General features: G+C 50.9%; 2 protein-coding genes across 11 annotated transcripts in view; both read left to right on the forward strand.

Moving 5' to 3' along the window:
• DYRK1B (dual specificity tyrosine phosphorylation regulated kinase 1B) lies at nucleotides 1-19,764 on the forward strand. Of its 10 annotated transcripts, none has more exons than XM_081118123.1 (12): nucleotides 1-154; nucleotides 2,209-2,372; nucleotides 3,377-3,499; nucleotides 3,600-3,788; nucleotides 4,181-4,328; nucleotides 5,437-5,723; nucleotides 6,466-6,612; nucleotides 6,694-6,834; nucleotides 7,253-7,448; nucleotides 7,836-7,942; nucleotides 8,038-8,214; nucleotides 15,330-19,764. In XM_081118123.1, the coding sequence occupies exons 2-12, from the start codon at nucleotides 2,310-2,312 to the stop codon at nucleotides 15,429-15,431; spliced, it is 1,680 nt and encodes a 559-aa protein (XP_080974249.1). In that variant the 5' UTR covers nucleotides 1-154; nucleotides 2,209-2,309; the 3' UTR covers nucleotides 15,432-19,764. The 10 variants fall into 10 exon arrangements, with proteins under 10 accessions (XP_080974249.1, XP_080974257.1, XP_080974255.1 ...); XM_081118125.1 differs by lacking the exons at nucleotides 1-154; nucleotides 15,330-19,764 and adding exons at nucleotides 677-933; nucleotides 7,133-7,168 and having other exon boundaries at nucleotides 8,038-8,770; XM_081118126.1 differs by lacking the exons at nucleotides 1-154; nucleotides 15,330-19,764 and adding exons at nucleotides 678-933; nucleotides 7,133-7,168 and having other exon boundaries at nucleotides 3,380-3,499; nucleotides 8,038-8,770.
• LOC308547551 (galectin-10-like) overlaps nucleotides 8,861-20,265 on the forward strand; it is a 27,541-nt gene continuing 16,136 nt past the window's right edge. The window contains exon 1 of the mRNA XM_081118139.1: nucleotides 8,861-9,681. The gene's annotated coding sequence lies outside the window, so the exon portion shown is untranslated. The remainder of the gene's footprint in view (nucleotides 9,682-20,265) is intronic.

Below are 20,265 nucleotides of genomic sequence, written 5' to 3' on the forward strand. Positions count from 1 at the left end.
GGGGGGGCCGGTTTGTTGTGGTCGCCATTTTGCTGGTTGCATTACTGGGTAATCAGGGCCCTGCCTCGCTGCGTCCGCCGGATATCTTCAGCCAGTGGGCAGGTCTGAGCTCGGGCTTCCCGAGCAGTTTGAGTCCCCTTGTCCGCGCTCTCAGGTAACGAAGCGGCTACGGACGGGGCGCGGCTCGGGTTCGCATAACGGGGGTAGTACGGGACCCGCCCTGCCCCTATCGCCGCGAGACTTAGGAGGCCGAGGGAGGAGAGGAGTGGGGCGGCGGGCAGGTGCAGGCCGCGCCTAGCTATTCATAGTCGGATTCCTGGAAGGGGATGAGCCCGAGAGAGCTGTCTTGGGAGGGAGGCTGGGAGGGGGTACTAGGGCCCCGCTCCCGCCCTTTGTTTGGGCTCGGCTCTGCCGGCCGCATCGTTGTCGCCTAGCAACAGCTGCCCTGGGCTGTGATTGGTTGAGCTTTTGGCCCCAGCGACCAATGGCACGGTTGTTGCCATGGCAGGTGTGGACTGCCAAGTTCAGGCCTGCCCGCGGGCCCGGGCGGCCCTCCAGGATGGGAGGCGGGACGCCGGTGTCCCTGGGGGCGGGTGGCTGCACGGGGCGGGGCCGGCGGGTCGAGGGTTAACCCGCCCCTCCCCCGTCCACCTGCTTTTCCCTTCCCCCGCGTGCCCCGGTCTGACCCTCGTCCCCTCCTCTCCCCTCCCCCGCCCGCGGCGGCTGCTGTTGTCACCCACCGGGCCGCCTGTCCCGCTTGCCCTACCCGCCGCGGGGCTTGACGGGCCGGTTGGCCCGGGACAGGCGGCCGGCCCGGGACAGGCGGCCGTCTCCTCACCGCCGCCACCGCCGCCATGCTGGCTGCTCGCCCACCCCACTGGGGGCCCCACCGCGCCCCAGCCCCCCGTGGGCTCCGCACCAGCCCTGACCCGGGTAGGGGGTGGCGGCTGGGAGAAAAGGTCCCGGTGTGGGAGGGCCCCCGGGAAAGAGTTTGTTGTGGGGGGGAGGGAGCTCTAAGAGAGGAGGGGTCGTGGGGTGGCAAGGCTTAGTATAGGAGAAAGGGACTGACATGAAGGAAGTCCCGTGGGGAGAGGATTTTGGTGTGACAGATACTCTGACGGGGAAGAACTGTGTTATTTGGGAATTTGGCTGTGGGGGCCTTCTAGGAATAGGCACAGTTATGGATTGACCCCCGTGGACAGAAGAGTGATTGGAGAAAAGGCCCTGATAGGAATATTGGATTGGGAGGAGGTGGGTAGGCTCCAATGTAGGGAAGAGAAGGATGATCACTATAAACGGTGAGAAGAGACATCTTCCCTTTGCTCCCATCAGGAGTGGGCCTTGGTTAGGAGGGGTACCTTGGCATAATATTGGGGAACTGGAATATGGTATGGAGAAATTTGCTGGATGGGTGGTCCCTGATGTGAGAGAAAATGATTTAGGAAAGAGGTCTTGGGATAATGTGGGGAGGCCCCCCCAGGAAGGGTGTGCCCTGGTGGGCCAGATTGCCATAGGGATAGGACTCTTGTTATAGGGGTTCTTGGATAACATTGTGATCAAGACGTCCCCAAGGACCCTGATGTGGTTTTAGAGGCCTGAAGAGGACTTTACTATGGTTTCATGGGAGCCCAGAAGACTCTAATGTGGTTTGGGGTGATCCTAGACTTCCTGGATTGGGGGATCTGCTGGAAAGGGTAGATTTTGAAGCAGAGGAACCTTGCTGTGATAAGATGAAATCCTAAGGTTCAGGGAAGACTGCAGGAAGGCAGGATCTTGTGTGAGGGGGGCCTGGGAAGGGTCACAAGTGGAAATGGGGGAAAAAGAGTGAACCCTACTCCCCTATACTGTCTGTGGTTTCTATTTTCTTCTCTTCCTTCCCCCAATTATTGGTGTCTTTCTGTCCTTTTCTGTCCTGGCCCATATTCTTGCCCGACTCCCAATCCACTCCCTTTCACATGTGCCTCTGTTTGTGCTCCCTACCTCATTTATTTGGTAATCATTTGTTGAGGGACTCTGCTGTGTCCCCCCTCCACTGGCCCCTACCACCACTATTGTCTGTCACCTCTTTTCATTCCCACCTGTTGCTCTGTTGAACTCTTTTCCTCTGCCCTCTGTGCCTTGCCTTCTCTCTGATGTCCACCTCTTTCCTGCACTGTCCCACACATCCCCTTCTTCCATGTTGTTCCCCTGCCTCCCGCCTGCTCTCAGGTCTCAGCGGCGGTGGCAGCCGAGGTGCAGGATGCGAGAAGGCGCCCCCCGGCCGGGCTCCCGCTCCAGGCCTCGCTCCCCTGCGGCCCTCTGAGCCCACCATGGCCGTCCCACCGGGCCATGGTCCCTTCTCTGGCTTCCCGGGGCCCCAGGAGCACACGCAGGTACGCGTTCAGCTGGCTCCTCACCTGCCTGGGGTAGGGGGAGGCTGGGGATAGAAGGATCTTGGTGCCAAAAGATAGTGTGGTTGCCCAGGACAGTCTCCAAGGGGCATGAAGGGCCCCATGAGAGTTGAATATAATAGAGGAGTTGCTGGCAGAGTCAGGGTTTGGAGGGCCTGGGTTAAAATCCAGACATGATGGTAAAATTACTTAGGTTCTTCATGCTTCAGTTTTCTATTGTAAAGTTGGGGCCAATAATGATACCTACCTCACAGGGTTGTTGTGAGGATTAAACCAGTTAATGAAATGCATGTAAAATGCTGAGGGCAGTGCCTGGCACATAGTAAACAATAAATGTTCACTAAGAAAAAAAAGTCCAGCGTGAAAGATCTGGAGGGGCTGAAAGGGGAGGAAAGTTGAGCCTGAAGGGCCTTGAAGCCAGCAGGACCTAGGGTACAGGGTATAGATCTCCAAGGGTAGAGACTGTTAAGGTTCTGAAATGTAGAGCTTGGAGTGGGAAGTCCAGGGTGCTGGATCCAGATTTAGGACCATTGGTGTGAAATAACTGCTCAGAGTAGGGGGTGAGCATTGGGAAGGCCCCAAGGGATGGGGGCAAAGCAAGATGGGATACCCAGATGGATGGTCTCAGGCGAAGGGTTGGGGGGCAGAGTCTAGGCTTTCTGTGTGATCTCTTGAGTACTGAGGTTCAAAAAGGAATAAAGTTGTGGGATGAAAGGTCACAGGTAAATAAATAGTTCACCATGCATTCACTCAGCCAATCTTTAATGATTGTCCATTATATGCCAGGCCCTGCTCCAGGCACTGGAGATATACCGCAAAAACAAGACAAAGCCTCTGCCCTCGGGGACTTTCTCTTCTAGTGGGGTTGTCAGACAATGACCAAATAAATATACGTGTGGTAATGATGAGCCAGCCACCCATTAATTCTCCCCCTTGAGGTTGAAGGTAAAGGCCTGTCCTCAGTGCCCCCCTCTCACCCCACCCAGCAGGTATTGCCTGATGTGCGGCTCTTGCCTCGGAGGCTTCCCCTGGCCTTCCGGGATGCGACCACGGCCCCACTGCGCAAGCTCTCCGTGGACCTCATCAAGACCTACAAGCACATCAATGAGGTAGGAAGGGGGTAGGGGACCCGGGCTGAGTGCTGAGGGGTCCTGGCTGCTGGCACAGGTCACTCATCAGTCCTCATTTCCTGGCTGGCTGGCTGGGCAGGTCTACTATGCGAAGAAGAAGCGGCGGGCCCAGCAGGCACCTCCTCAGGACTCAAGCACCAAGAAGGAGAAGAAGGTCCTGAACCATGGTTATGACGATGACAACCATGACTACATAGTGCGCAGTGGCGAGCGCTGGCTGGAGCGTTATGAGATTGACTCCCTCATTGGCAAAGGCTCCTTTGGCCAGGTGCGGGATGCCCCACCACACCCATCCAGATCCAGAGATTGGGGGACATGGGCACCCCCTGGTGTTGATTCACACAGTCAGTGGTTCAGTGGCTTCAAGTTCTATGCTGGGCTATTCACCCCAGCCCAGTCACTTGGTTTCCCTGTGCCTCAGTTTCCTTTTCTTTAAAGAACTGCAATTAACGAGACTCTTCACATGAGGTGGTTGTGTTATTTCATGTTCAGTGTTTTATACTAGTGTCTGTTGGTAAGCACTCAATTTTGAAATCCTGTTAGTAATATTGATAGTGATATTAGTGAGCCTCCTTGGCTGGAGGGAAAACAGTGATGCCTGGCTCAGTCTTTCCCCCACCTCCCATTTCCCTCACTTTGTTACATCCCCTGCCCCTACAGGTGGTGAAAGCCTATGATCATCAGACCCAGGAGCTGGTGGCCATCAAGATCATCAAGAACAAAAAGGCCTTCCTGAACCAGGCCCAGATTGAGCTGCGGCTACTGGAGCTGATGAACCAGCATGACACGGAGATGAAGTACTACATAGGTGAGGCTTGAGGCTGAGCTGCTCAGGGATGGGTCACTCCTACTATAGGATGGGGTTAGTGACCTCAGGGCAGAGTTTGGTCTATAATTCCCTGACATCACTGATTCTTCTGCCACTTTAATGTTTTTTGTCCTATTCACAAGAATGCTGGTCAAAGTTTATTGGGTGCTAAGGGTCAGGTTCTTTACATAAATTAGCTCTTGTCTGCCTCACCACAGTGCCACGGAAGGGGGCATCATTGCCCACAGTCTGGAGATGAAGAAACGAAGCATTCAGGTGCTATCACTTGTATAAGGTCACAGAGTGTGTACTCAGTAGAACTGTAATTTGACCAGGCAGTGGACTCCAGAGCCTTTACTCTTAACATCTTTGCCAGTCTTTTCCCTCTTGCTTTTACTTGTTCCTCTTTAGAAAGAGCAAGAGAATTTAAAGAGTATTTTCTTTAAATATAAATCCTCACAGTAAATGAAAAATAGTAGTTTTTGTCACCAAGAAAAACAACAAAAAAAACCCACTGACTAAAACAAGGTTATAAAATTAAATGAGGCGCTGTAGAATGGTGTTAAAGTCCTGTCAGTACCAAATGGAAACTTTCTCTTTGGTTTAATCTGACATTTTGACAAGAGACTTGAAAAGAGCTTACTTTTCTTCTTTTTTTTTTAAATATATCTTTATTGGTTTCAGAGCGAGGAAAGGAGAGGGAGAGAGAGGTAGAAACATCAATGATGAGAGAGAGCCATTGATCGGCTGCCTCCTGCACGCTTCCGACTGGGGATCAAGCCTGCAAACCAGGCATGTGCCCTGACCAGGAATTGAACAGCAATCTCCTAGATCCTGGGCCAATGCTCAACTGCTGAGCCACGCCTGGCTGGGCAGAATTTACTTTTCTTAATCAAGAAAATCAAGTCTTTTTTTTTTTTGTAAGATTCAAGTTCCGACCAAGCTGCTGGGACCTGTGGGCACACCACACTTTGGCCAGTGCTCAAGAAACAGACATAGATCTGTTTTTGGCCTCTCTCCTTGATTACTGTGTACCCCAGGCCACCAGTGGCCCTCTCTGAGCCTCAGTTTTTTCTCCATCCTCCTATTTTGGTCCCCTTCCTGACAGTGCACCTGAAGCGGCACTTCATGTTCCGGAACCACCTGTGCCTGGTGTTCGAGCTGCTTTCCTACAACCTGTATGACCTCCTGCGCAACACACACTTCCGAGGTGTCTCGCTGAATCTGACGCGGAAGCTGGCGCAGCAGCTCTGCACTGCGCTTCTCTTTCTGGCCACGCCTGAGCTTAGCATCATTCACTGCGACCTCAAGCCCGAGAACATCCTGCTCTGCAACCCCAAGCGCAGTGCCATCAAGATCGTGGACTTTGGCAGCTCCTGTCAGCTCGGCCAGCGGGTAGGGCCTGACCCGGCCGCAGGGGCAGGATTAGTGGTGTGGGGGGGTGGCGGGCAGCTGGTGGCTGGTGATTAAGGGGCCTAAGGTAGGCTGGATGGGATTGTCAGGTGCATCCTGAAGTGTCTGATGCCTGAGGAATAGTGCTTGGGATGGGGTGTCAGTGGGTAGGAAGGGTGGAGCCAGTGTGTGAAGTGGGGAAAGGAGAGGACCATAGGGTATACTGCCCAGTGAGAAAGGGAAGAGTGAAGCCTGGGAGCAGGGCCAGTTTTGAGGCTGCCAGATGTGGCTGGGGAATTTGAGTTGGCTTTGAACCTAGTTGGCACTTTACTAAGTTTTGTTTACCCTGTGCTCTTAAAGCTGGAATGGAAGGGAGGGAGGGTGCTTCAGCTTTGCAGCTTCCTATAAGCAGTCGTTTGAGAAAATGATGGTGGTGGCATGGAAAGGGTCTGGATTGGGATGGTGGGAAGGGCCTGGGTTTGCAGACTGCCAAACTCTGGTGACTAAGAGGGGCCCTGAGTTAGGCCGATAGATGGAGATCAGGATCTGACTAGGCCAGCAGACTCCTGAGGCTGATGAGTAAAGTGGAGGTAATGGTTCCTGTAAAGTTGGTGGTGGTAACATCAGGGTTTGTAGCCCCTATCCCCAGTTTTGGGGCAGAAGGCTTGTCGTAGCTTTGGGGGGTGTCAGTGGCACCAGTAGGAGAGGCTTGGGTCTCTAATTACTGCCTTCTCTCCTCCCTCAGATTTACCAGTACATCCAGAGCCGCTTCTATCGGTCACCCGAGGTGCTCTTGGGCACGCCCTATGACCTGGCCATTGATATGTGGTCCCTGGGCTGCATCCTGGTAGAGATGCACACTGGAGAGCCCCTCTTCAGTGGCTCCAATGAGGTGTGCTCCTGAGGAGGGTATGTGTTGGAGGGGGTGGAGGCCTGGCTGGCCTGATGACCCTGACTGCTCACCTGCTCGCAGGTGGACCAGATGAACCGGATTGTGGAGGTGCTGGGCATTCCACCAGCCCCTATGCTAGACCAGGCACCCAAGGCTCGCAAGTACTTTGAACGGCTGCCTGGGGGTGGCTGGACCCTACGAAGGACAAAGGAACTCAGGAAGGTGCGGCCCCTGCCCTTTGCCGCTCCTCCTACCCTGGTGGCCCCTCACTCTCTCACACTTGGGGCGCCCTCTCTCCCTGCTTCCTCTCCCTTGTGTCTTTCCCTTCCTTCCTATCCCCCTTGTCTGTCTTTTCCTTCCTCCCCAAACCACCCTATCTCTCCTACCCACCCCACAACTCTTCTTAGCTTCTCTTTCCCACTTTCTCTCTTGTGCCTCTGTTTCCCCGTGTGTGTCTCCCTGCCCCTCCTGCCCACTGACGGCCACTCTCTTGCCCCCCCTCCCACCCCCTCCCTGCCAGGATTACCAGGGCCCCGGGACACGGCGGCTGCAGGAGGTGCTGGGCGTGCAGACGGGCGGGCCCGGGGGCCGGCGGGCGGGGGAGCCGGGCCACAGCCCCGCCGACTACCTCCGCTTCCAGGACCTGGTGCTGCGCATGCTGGAGTATGAGCCCGCCGCCCGCATCAGCCCACTGGGGGCTCTGCAGCATGGCTTCTTTCGCCGCACGGCTGATGAGGCCACCAACACGGGCCCGGCAGGCAGCAGTGCCTCCACCTCGCCCGCGCCCCTCGACACCTGCCCCTCCTCCAGCACCGCCAGCTCCATCTCCAGTTCTGGTGGGTGCCCAATGCCCAGTAGGGTAGCACAGGTGTGGGGCCAGCTCTGGTTTCACCTGACCTGGGGGACTTTTCCATTGGGCCTTCACGTAGAGCTTTGAAACTGCATTATCCTGAACTCTAAAGGTTGAGGCAGGAGCAGTCCATCTGGTCCTGACCTGATCTCTGAAACTGAGTTTGTGCTCAGATATCTTAACTGGTTCTGACTCCAATACCCAAAACTGAATTCTGACTCCTAATCTCAAAATTGGGCCTGGTTTCTTCAAACGAACTCAAAGCCCAAACCTGGCCCTGGGCCATGTACCAGACTCAGCCACCTGAAAACCCAGCCACCACCTCTCCTTACCTTCACCTAAGGCCTCTTCTCTTCTCCCCTGGCACTTCCAGGAGGCTCCAGTGGCTCCTCCAGTGACAACCGGGCCTACCGATACAGCAACAGATATTGTGGAGGCCCTGGGCCCCCCATCACTGACTGTGAGATGAACAGCCCCCAGGTACTAGGGCCTTAGGGCCTTTGGAGGTGGGTGGCAGAGTATCTGGGACTCCAGAACCTGGGTCTCCATCACCCACTATTCCTTTGCTCCTTTAGGTGCCACCCTCCCAGCCGATGCGCCCCTGGGCAGGTGGTGATGTGCCCCACAAGACACATCAGGCCCCTGCCTCTGCCTCGTCACTGCCAGGGGCTGGGGCCCAGTTACCCCCCCAACCCCGATGCCTTGGCCGTCCTCCATCACCAACCTCACCACCACCCCCGGAGCTGATGGATGTGAGCCTGGTGGGCGGCCCTCCAGACTGCTCCCCACTCCACCCAGCGCCTGCCCCCCAGCACCCGGCTGCCTCAGCCCTCCGGACTCGGATGACAGGAGGTCGTCCACCCCTCCCACCCCCTGATGACCCTGCCACTCTGGGGCCTCGCTTGGGCCTCCGTGGTGTACCCCAGAGCACCGCAGCCAGCTCATGACCCTGCCCCTTCCCTGGGGCCCCTCCTGAAGCCATACCCCCCCATCTGGGGGCCCTGGGCTCCCATCCTCATCTTTCCCCTTGACTGGAATTGCTGCTACCCAGCTGGGGTGGGTGAGGCCTGCACTGATTGGGGCCTGGGGCAGGGGTCAAGGAGAGGGGTTAGGCGTACCCTCCCCACTAAGGACTGCACCCTTGGCCCCCTCTCTCCCCCTTGTTTTCTATTTATTGTACCAAAGACAGTGGTGGTCCAGTGGTGGGGAGACCCCCTCACCCCAGGGCCCTAGGAAGGGGTGGGGGCAGGTAGGGGGAGATGGCCTTGCTCCTCCTTGCTGTACCCCCCAGTAAAGAGCTTTCTCACATGCCCGCCTGAGCGTTTGCAGGGCCCTGGCTCCCTTTCACCCAGCCCTCAGAGGCATGGTGCGGAATGGTGTTTGGGGAGGGGGTGCTGGAAGAGCTTTCTCTTGTGGGGTATGTCCACAGGGAAGTTATAGCTATTGGTGCAGACATGGGGCTGCAGGAAGTCTGGGCCCAAGGAATCCTAGACAGATCCTGAATAGGATCGTAGCCCACATTTGCCTTTTCCAGGGTAAATAGACCCTGAAAGGGTAAAAGCCCAGTTCTGGCCTGTTTCTGGGAAATAAGCATTTCTGCCCTAGTAAGCCAGGGTTTCCACAGAATCTGTGCAGGAGGGGTTCCTTTTGCCAGGCAAGCGGCCAGTAGGTGCTGAATACGTGTAACAGGAGTTATTGGTGCCATCTGGGGATTGACAGGCAGGCAGTGGCTACAGACTTTACTCCTACCCCCACGTCTGGTCTTACCCTTTCAAAGGAACAATTGCGGAGCAAGGCTTTTTGAGATTCTCAGGCAAAAAAAAAAAATGTCCCCGGCGTTCCAGGTAAGTGGGCCTGTTTCCCTGGCAATTTGGCAACTTTTGTCTCCCAAATGGCCAATCAAGAGCCTCCTGATTCAAAGGGTATCGTCTTCCGCCACTGGGGCGCTGCGCCTCCTGGGAAATGGAGCTCTTCTTGGCGATCTCCTCCTCCTCCTCTTCGTCGGGGAACTGCAAAGACCAGAGTTCTTTTCGCTCATGTGTTTAGGGGCGGGGTCACAGGCAGCCAATCAGCAGTCAGACGGGACCCGGATGTGTGACGCGGGCTGTAAAGGAGGAAGAAGGCAGTGATTGGGTGGTTTTGGCCGTGATGTGCGCAGGTGTTGATTTCTCTTGGGGCGTGCGGTAGGTGCAAGATGGCTTTTCGTGGACAGCGTTAAGGTAAGACGTTCGTATTTAGAGCAGGAGGTAGGCGCAGAGGCCTGAAGCGGCCCCATCCCGCGGGCATCACTAGCCGCTGTGTCTGGCCTAGCTCGCGGGAAAGGTCCCGTCTGTAGGAAAGAGAGGCAAGGGTTCCATTACGGACCTGCGTGTGTCCCCTAATGGTGGCAACGTTGAATGCGAGGGAACCCAGAAGAAGCAAGGGTAGGGAAACTCTTCTGGAGGAGGAGGAGCTGCCTGAGCTGAGACCTGATGACGGAGGGGTGCTTGGTGGCGCGGTAGAACCGCTTGCGCAAAGGCAGCAATGAGAAACAGCCTGGTGATCTGGTGTTGGAGATCTTATTGAAAGTTCTGTGAATTAGGTCTTGGAAGATTTTGTTGACTAGGGATTTCCTGAGGGCAATGAGGAGCTGTGGGAGGGCCCTATTTGCCGACATCTGGCAATAGATTGTCGGGAAAGAGACTTGGGCCTGGGTGCCCAGGGTGGCGTTTATGGCAGGGTCCTAGGCATGAAACGTCGGAGGTGAATCAGGGAAAGGGTCTTGATAGGGAGGGGAGGAAAGATGTGGGTGGGAGAGATGTCCAGAAGGCTGAATTGACAGGCTGTATGTGTGGCTTACAGACTGCGGTGAGGGGCGGGAAAGTAGTATCTCCAGCATGTAGGACAAGTGGCTGCATATTTTAGATGCTTAATTAAATTTGGTTTTGAATAAATAGTCCTAGGAGGCCAGTACTGTTATGATCTCCCTTTTGCAAATGAGGATACTGAGGGCAGAGAAAGTTAAGTAATTTGTCCAAGGTCATGTAGCTGGGAATTAAAGGACTCAGGATTTGTGTGTATGTCAACCATTGACTTAACCAGGTGCAAGATGAGCTTCGAGTCATCAGCAGGAGCCAAATCATGGGTTCTTTAAGGAATATGGATGGATAAGCAGGGAAGCGTATATCTCAAATTTCTGTTTCCAGCCCAGAACCTCTCCCCTGACCTGCTGACTGCCTACATGATATGGCCTCTTGGATATCTAGAGATATTTTGAGAGTAATCTCAGCCAAATTGAACTCCTGTTTTCCCCCAAAAAAGTCTCTTCTTCCAAGGTTCCTCTCAGTAAATGCCACTTCCATCCTTGTAGTTGCTCAGACCAAAAGTTTTGAAGTTGTTCTTCAGTCCCTCTTTGTCTTATACCCATGTCCGGCCCATCAGCAAATTCTTTCAAAGTATATTCAGAACCTGACCATTTCTTTCCACCTCCATGCTGTCACCCTAATCCTGTCCACTCTCATCACCTGCCTGGATCATCACAGCAGTCTGCTGAGTGGTCTCCCTGCTCCCCACAGTCTGATCCTCACGTGCAGCCAGAGGAATGCTGTGAACACCTGTGTCAGGTCACGTTCCTCCCCTGCTCAATACCCTCCCATGCTTCCATTTCACAGAGAGTAAATGCCAGAGTTTTCTTCATAACCTGCAAGGCCCTGCATGACCTGCCCATGTTACCACTCTGACATCTACTCATCTCTCCTTGCTCACTCTGCTCCAGCCACATGCCTCAGAGCCTTTGTACTTGCTGTTCTCTTCACCTGGAACACTTCCCCAGATAGTCAAGGCTCACCTTCACCTTCTTTAGGTCTTTACTCAGATGTCACCTTCTTGAGATCTCCCCTGACCACCCTTCTAGAATCGTACTAACATTTGAATTTTTCCTTTGAATTTTTCCTTAACATTAATCATATCACTGTTTAACACACTATATACTTTATCTTATTGTCTGTCGCTGCCCTCACCCATACCCACCAGACCATACACTCTATGAAGGCAGGGGCTTTTGTCTACTTCATGCTTTATCTCCAACACTTAGAAGAGCTCTTGGCACATAGTAGGGATTCAAAAATTATTGAATGACTGGATGGGTGGATGGTTTCAGAATTCAGATCCTGATCCCAGTGTCCTAGAGACTCTGTCAGTCCCCTTTCCACAGAGCTTTAAGGGGCTGCCTTAAAATTTTCTGAGGTCTCAGACATTTCCATTTTACCTCAGCTTTGTGCTCAGCATTGGGGACACAGCAGAGAACAAAAGAGTTTTCCTACCCCCAAAGAGCTCACAGTCTTGGGTGGGGGTTCAGCTCATCAACTAATCACATAATATGAAATTATAGAGAAACAGTAAAAAGGGCTGTAAGAGCACTTCACAGGAGCCCAGCCAGTGTGGCTAATTGGGGTTTGAGGTGATCTGAAGGAGTAGGCATTAACTCCATTAAGGGGGGGGTGATGCTTGGAACCTAGAGGCTGAGAGGGAGCAAGAGGTCAGACCATGTAGATCCTGTAAGGAGTGTGTGTCCTTACCCCATGTGTAGTGGGAAGCTGTAGAAGAATTTTATTTTTTAAAGATTTTTTATTGATTTTTAGAGAAGAAGGGAGAGGGAGAGAATGAAACTTCCATGTGAGCGTGAGACATCAATTGACTGCCTCTTGCACACCCCCTACTGGGGATCGAGCCCACAACTGGGGCATGTGCCCTGACTGGGAATTGAATGGGAATCGAACCGGCAGCCTTTCAGTGAATGGGACAATGCCCAACTAACTGAGCCGCCATCAGCCAGAGCAAGAATTTTAAACAGTGGAAGGAGTCATGGTCAGTTATGTAGGTTAACAGATTTCTTAGGCTGTTGTGTGGGGAATTCACTATAGGGGATTAAGGACTGAAGTAGAAATCAGTGATGAGGCTGTTACTATGAGATTAAAATAGCTGCTGCTAATGAAGACCACACATTCTTTGCTGTTTCTCCCATCAGGAGGTGAAGTCTCCTCCTCCTGTTTAATCTGGGCTAACCTGAGACTTGTTTTGACCAATAGAATGCAGTGGAAGTGACTCTATGCTGTTTGGGGGGACCTGGGTCTTTAAGAGGCCTGGTAGCTTCTGCTTTCACTCTCTTGAAACCCTGGGCTTCTGTTTAAAGAAATCCAGCTACCCTGCTGGAGAGAGATGTGGAAAGAGGCGCAGCCAGCCCCTAGTTGTTGCACTGTTTTAGCTGATGTGCCAGGCATGAGTGATGCCATCTAGTCCAGCTCCCAGCTACAACATGTAGAATAGAGATGAGCATTCCTAACTCTCCTCACCCTCTGAGTCTTGCTGAAATGACAGAATCATGAGCAAATAAATGGCTGTTATTTTAAGCCACTGTCTTTTGGGATGATTTTTAGCCAGCAAGAGCTAGCTGAAACAAGCTAGTATCTTTTTTGAGATCGTACAATTTTTATGTATTAGCTCATTTAATCCTCACACTTACCGGTGTGGTAATATCACTCCCATTATACAGATGTGGAAACGGGCAGAGGAGTTAATGAAGTATTAGCAAGATAGGGGCACATAGTAAATGCTGAGTATGTGATAGCTGCTCTGATTAGCATGAAACTTGCATAGTTGTTTAAGAAGTGGTGTAAGGTGAATGAAAGCATTACTCACTTATTCATGGTATGATTTTTACATAAGTTACTTCACCTCCAGTTTCTTCACAGTAAAATGGAGGTTATACTAATGTCCATCTCACAGGGTTATTGTGAGGAGCACAGTGCCCATATTGTTGATCCTTGAACAGCACGGGTTTTAACTGTGCAATTGCACTTATACGTAGATTTTTTTCTCCAATTGACCCGCACAGTTCAAACCAGAGTTGTTGAAGGGTCACCTCTGTGGTTGGGAATCTGCGTATACAGAGGGCCAACTGTAATTAAATGCAGATTTTTGACCGTGAGGGAGGTTGGCACCCCTACCCCCACATTGTTTAAGGGTGACTTGTACCTAATAATATGGCAGGGATGATAGTTACAATTACTCAGTCATGCAGGGCTTGATGGGCAGTGGTAAGGACTTGAATTTGATTCTCAATGAGATGGGAAGAAATCAGCGTTTTGAGCTGAAGAATGATGTGATCTGGCTGCCATGTGGACACCAGGGTGGAAAGCAGGACTCCAGTGAGGAGGCTACTGCTCTAATCCAGCCAGACAGTGATGGCTTAGCCTGAGTCCAAGTAGCAGTAGTGGAGGTGGGGAGATGTGGCCAGATTTTGGATATAATTTGAAGGAAGAGTGGGCAGCATTTGGGGTGTAGGTGCGGGGTAAGAAAGAGTAGTCAACAGCTCTAAGGGTTTTAGCCTGAGAGAGGAAAGAGGGAGTGCCAGTCACTATATGGGGAAGACTAAGAGAGGCTGGGGATGTGGATACATTAAGCATCTCAGTGGACTTGCTGAGCAAGCAATGGAATCGAGGAGTCTGCATTCAGGAGTAAGATCTGGGCTGGAGATGTAAATTGGGGAGTCATTGGCATTTTCATGGTATGAAGGCCCAGGATGAGATCACTAAGGGAGTATAGATGGAAAAGAGATCTGGGAGTACGGACAGGGAGGTTCGTCAGGAGGTTGCTGCCATAATCTAGGTGAGAGATGATAGTGGCCTGGATGAGGGCAGGGGCCGTAGTGAGCAGTCATCTGGATACATTTTGAAGGCAGAAGCAACAGTGGATTGGTTGTGGGTGATGATGGAAAGAAACAGACAAGGGCCCCGTGAGAACAGGATAGAGTCAGAACATGGGGCGGCGACTCTGCTTCCCTCCTACCCCTGGGCCCTGTGGTCTCGCCTCTCTGCATCTGCTGCTTTCTCTGTGTGCAGCAGATGGGCTGGCCTTGGGTCACTCTTGCCCTGACTCTATGTGAGTGCCCTGCAGCTCCTCTGTCCCCACTCCAAATTCCCCAGTCAGGAATCAGATTGCTGGTGTCAAGCCCTGCTCAACCTGCTGTAGCTGGGGGTTGCGGGGTAGGAGTTCCTGCAGAGATGTCTGTCTGCTGGGAAGGGCTGTGGACTGGGCATCTCAAATAGTCACAAAGTGTTTCTGACGGTGTACTGGGGGCAAGAGTGCGTGCGTGGCTGTGGGGTGGGGAAGTGATTTCACTCTGTTTTGGTAGGTGGGTGGGTGGGACAGATTATTTATGTAACTTCAGATGTGTCCTAGATTGAGTGAATGAGATAGGAGAGACAAGGAAGTGGACTCTGGCAGGCTCTAGGCCCAGAAGGGTTGGGGTCAGGTTGGGAGAAGTGAGGGATCCAGCACAGCTTCTGCCTGCCATAGGTGTTCCCCAAGTAGTCAGGAAGACAGACGCTCTTTACTCCTCACTTGAGACACAGCAGTGACTGAGACAGCCTCCACCCTGCCCTCCCAGACAACACATCTAGTGGGAGACACCCCCCTCATCAAACGGGGATCAGGGCCGGGATAGCGGGGATTATATGGGGTTGTGGGAGCCCAGAGGAAGCACCCGACCTGGTCTAAGGTATCAGGAAGGACTTCCCGGAGTAGAGAACACATGAGGTGAGGTTTGAAGAGTCAGATGAAGGGAGTTAGGGACTCTACGGGTGACTACTTGTAGCCAAATCAGTAGCTACTTAAATTTTTTTTTTTTTAATATTTAATAATTTTAGATGTACAGAAAAGTTGCAAAGATAGTACAAAAGGCTTCCCAGAAACCCTACACCCAGCTTCCCCTAAAGTTAACATCTGACATTTCAAAAGTAGGAAATTAATGTTGATTAGTATTCTAACTAAACTCCAGACTTCGTTCGTATCCTCCCCGTTTTCCACTAATGTTCTTTTTCTGTTCCAGGATCCAATCCAGGATGCCGTGTTGCACTTATTCATCATGTCTCCTTCTCCTTGGTCTCCTCCAGTCTGTGACAGTTTCTTGGTCTTTCCTTGTTTTTCATGACCTTGACAGTTTTGAGGCGTACTGGTCAGGTATTATTAGAATGCCCCTTAGTCTGGGTTATCTAATATTTTTCTCATGGGTAGACTGGGATTACAGGTTTGGGGAAGAAAGCACTCAGGTAATATTAACCTGGATCACTACATTAAGGTGCTGTCTACCAGGTTTCTCAACTGCAATGTTACTGTTTTTCCCTTACCTTACTCTGATAGAAGCAAGTCACGAAATCCAGCCCATATTCAAAGGGAGGAGAATTTAGCTCCAGTTCATGTAGGGAAAATATCAAAGAATTTGTCTTCATATGTTACAGTCACCACAGTAATTAAATACGGGAAGATACTTTGAGGCTGTGCAAATGTCCTGTTTCTCTTCAGAGTTCCACCCACGAATTGTAGCATCCATTGCAGGTCTTGCCTGCGACAGTTATTACTATGGTACCCTAGTGTCCATTTTCTACTTTCCTCATTTCTTCTACATTTATTACTTGGAATTCTTCTGTAGGAAGGTTTGTCTCTTCTATCCCATTTATTTTATTTATATAATTATTAATTCTTTATCAGTATGGACTCATGGATATTTATTTTATTCTTTGTGTATAATCCAGTACTGTCATAATTTTTTCACTCGAGTTATTCCCGTTTTGGCCATAGGGGCTCTTTCAGGTGGCCTCCTGTGTTCTTTATTTTTTTCTTGAGCATCTCCTTACTCTCTGCCATTGTAAGATGATCCAGGCTTATCTTGCATTTTCCCTGCCCCTAGCCCTGGAATCGGCCATTTCTCCAGGGAGCCCAGGTTCCTTTTATTGGAGAAGGTATTAGGAACCAAGGTATGGGCACAGTGTGGTCATTGCTACTAGGGCATCACTGTTTCTAGTCCCTCTCAGCTGACAGAGCTAGGAAATATATGTATGTGTACAAACCCAGGTATGCACACATATCTGTGTGTGTGTGTATAGATAGATAGAGCTATCTGTGTATAAAAATAAACGTGAGTCCATACTGATATTTCTGACTCTAACCCAGCCCCAGAAGGTTCATTCTCACCTTTCCTCCGTGCTTGCTTTGTAACTTCTTTCTCTGACAACGAGAAACCTGGCTCAGTGGCTACTTTTTAGGGCTCATTGGCCATCTTGGCAAAAACTGGCAGTGTTAGCCATTCCCTTCTTCTACAGAAAACCTCTCCCTTTGGTTTCTGTGATGCTGCGCCCCCTGTTTTTTCTCCTATGTCTTTCTTCTTTGCAAGAAGTTCCTGTTTTCACTGATCCCTTCAGTGTGGGGGGAGCTGTTCTCAACTCCCACCCCCTAAGGTCATCCTATTCTCTTTTATGGTTTGTTTGCTGTCTCCCCATTCTACCCTAAGCCCCTGCCTGTTCCCTGGGCCCCAGATATGGGGGTCCTGACCTCATGAAAGCCAACACTCCCCCTCCCCTCAGCCCTGGGTGATCCCTGGGTCCCTAACACACATTGTGGCCCAATTTTCAAATCCACCCCTCCTCTCAGTCTCTATCTCAGGGGTTGCCCTGGGCTCTCAGAGAGCGCTGGGCTTCATCTTCGATGCCTCTGTCCCCATCCCCACCCCGGCCCAACCTGTCAACCTCCACAGCTTGTCCACTAGGACTCCTCGATGTCTCCCATCTGCCCCCTTCTTGCCTTCACGGCCCTACCTTGGTCCAACCCTGTCTTCTCCCACCTTGTCTCTGCCTGGCCTCCTCCTTGGCTCCTGGCTTCCCATCTGTCCCTTTAAACACCCCACCACCACCACCACCACTTGGCAGTGAGAAGGATATCTGCTTCACGGCCTCCCATGTTTCTCCAGTGTCCTTAGGATAAGGTCCTAACTCCTAGTACTAAAGGCTTGGTGTGATCTGGCCCCTGACCGTCACCTCAGCCTATCTCCCCGACTGCCTAAGCTTCAGACACACTGCACTTCTTGTTTCCTTGAACGTGCGCTCACCTGGGCCTCTGCATAGCTCTTTGCCCAGCCCCAGCAACCTTCAGCCCAACCAGTCATGCTCAACCCAGGCCTACCCACTTTCTTCCCACTCACAGCACTTTGAAGCGGTCCCAGATATCATCATCTGTGAAGATGATGACTACGGTGTAACTGGTGGCTATTCCAAGTGTTGGAAGTTGCTGTGTGTGCGGGGGGAGCTTTACTTTAAAACAGTTTTTGCAATGAACATGTTTTTATTTTTTTTATTGTTGACAGTATTACAGATGTACCCCACCATGAATACGTTTTCATTGAATACTAACATAACACCCATAGCTGTTGTGGGAGAAAAGATTAAATAAGAAAAAATCACATGAGTTTGAATTTAAGGGGAAAAAACTTTCGGGAATCATTATATTACTTTAAAAATTTTGCAGCAAAAGAAGAGCTGTAGAGGTCTGTTGTCTGTGCACTATAACAGTGCCAGGATATGAAAGTACCCAGATGCGCTTTTAAGAAGTGCCTGTATGCTTCCTTTTGAGTCACATCCACGGAGGGAATTTTCTACCATGAATTTTCACAATTACCGTTGAAAACGTGACCTACGTAATTTGTGTAGATGATGTGCTACAAGCACTGGGAACAGCTGAATGGTACAGAAGGATCTTGCATGTGTAGAGGAAGGTTACCTTGAAGTGTATTGGTGTTGGGAGAATGCTTGTCTTCTGCTATGATGTCAGTGACTACTGGGACAGTGAATTCAGTGTAAAGGAACTGTGAATGCAGCCACTTTGAGACATTTTGTGGTTTTAAGTCCGGCTAGCATGAGCTTTAATGATAACTGCCGACATTTACCTGGTGCCTTCTTGCCAGGCCCATCCTAAGCCCTTTTCGTGGATTAACTCAGTAATCCTCACACGGGCCTTAGGAGGCAGCTGCTGTTCCTATCCCAGTGTCTCATTGAGAGGCATTTAGAGTTTAAATCAAGTGCTTCAGGTCCATAGCTAGGAAGTAGCCGCGCAAGGACTGGAACCCAGGAGTCCTGGTTGGTTTCATTGCCTGTGCCTTTAGTCGCCTTCCTCCTGGATTCTATTCTTAAAGTAGAGGTTCACATTCCTGAGATTGCAGCTTCTTTTGGAAGAAGGGCTTACTTCTCCAGCTGCTAAAACTCTTTTTCTAACATCCCCAATTATTTGTAAAGAAAAACACTCAACTATTTTTTTAGGAAAAATTTCAAACCTACACAAAAGCAGAGAGAAGTCTAATGAAGGCCCATGTCCCCATCACCCAACTTTGACACTTCCCAGCATATGGTGACTTGTTCCATTCATATCCTGCCCATTTTTCCTCCTCTGCTCAATTGTTTTAATGCAAATCCACATTTTATTATTAGATATTTTCTTTAGAGGACAGGGAACCTACAACTTCTTGCCCCAAGTCCTCCCCCTGCTGGCAAATTGACCACCTTCCTGATTCTCTGTCCCCTCTCCCCTTGTTTTCCAAATGCAGACAGACCTGTGCATGGTGTGTGTGATAGTATCACCTGGCCCTGGCCCGTTTCCGGGAACCCTATCCTCCAGGCGTTTATTCCTGTTGCTCTGAAGCCTGAAAATGATCCTTAGTGACCGTGGGCAGGCTGGTGTTGCTTGGCAGGCCCCTCCCCTGCAGTGGGACATTTAATCTACTCGTGGCTTTGCCCTGATCATGTTCTCTTCCCGTATTTGGGTTATTTTCTGGATGCCCCCTCCACTCAAAACCAGGTCAGGCCGCCTGAAACACTCTTCGCACACTTCACCTTCTGTTTATCATGGTCGGAATGAAACAGGGATTGAGACACTTATCTGTTAATTGCCTGGGAGCTCCATGAGGGCAGGTGTCAAGTCTGTCTTCATCCCTCTGTGTCCCCAGCATTACCCAGTGCAGGGCCTGGCACTCACTAGGTGCTCAGTAATGGTGATGAATGAGTGATTGCCAAGGTCAATAGCTGAGCGTTTGTCATGAGGGAAATAGAAAGCCACAGAAGTGTTTTAGCAGAACTGGACCCATTTGTTTCAAACTAATGTGCATACAAATCCCCTGAAATCTTGTAAAAATGCAGATTGTCAGTCAGTGGGTCTGGGGAGGGGCCTGAGATCTTGCATTTCTAATAAGCTCCCAAGTCGTGCCAGTGTTTGGAACAGCAAGGGTCTTGCTATACTGTTTAGTACAGCAGCCACCAGTCACACGTGGCTATTGAGCACTTGAAATGTGGCTAGTGTGAATTGAGATGTACTTTAAGTGTGACATACCCATCGGATTTCAAAGACTACTACAAAAAAGAATGTAAAATATCTCAGTTTTTATATTGATCACATGTTAATATGGTAATATTTTGGATATATCAAATTAAATAAAATATATTATTAAAATTAACCTGTTTTTTTTAATGTGGCTACTGACAATTGAACCTGCAAGCCAGGCATGTGCCCCAACCAGGAATCGGGAATCGAATCTGTGGCCTCCTGGTGCATGGGACGACACTCAACCAGCCAGACAATAAATATATTTTTAAGAAAACTCTTATTGAAGTATAGTTTAAAATTCTTTCAATGTTTGAATTTCACAGCCTAGGATATCTTGCCTCTGGGTTTCTTACTCTGTGAAATAAGCATTTCCTTTTGATTTGGATCCTCTTATGTGCGGCCAAACACATCTTAACTGGTGACCCGCATGGTGAGTTACCGCTAATGTTTTAGGGAGAACCCACTGTCAGGCCCTTCTTTGAATCTTCACAGCACCCCGGTGAGGTGGTTTCAGGCCCTCGGTTTAACGGAGTGCCCCAACATGGACAGCAGATCATCGAGCTTGGCTTTGCCGCTGTGGATGCCTCCTGGGTTGAGACACTTCTGTGCCCACCCATCACCTT

Source organism: Miniopterus schreibersii (assembly GCF_964146895.1).
Source record: "Miniopterus schreibersii genome assembly, chromosome: 18".
In the NCBI taxonomy this organism is placed as follows: Eukaryota; Metazoa; Chordata; class Mammalia; order Chiroptera; family Miniopteridae; genus Miniopterus; species Miniopterus schreibersii.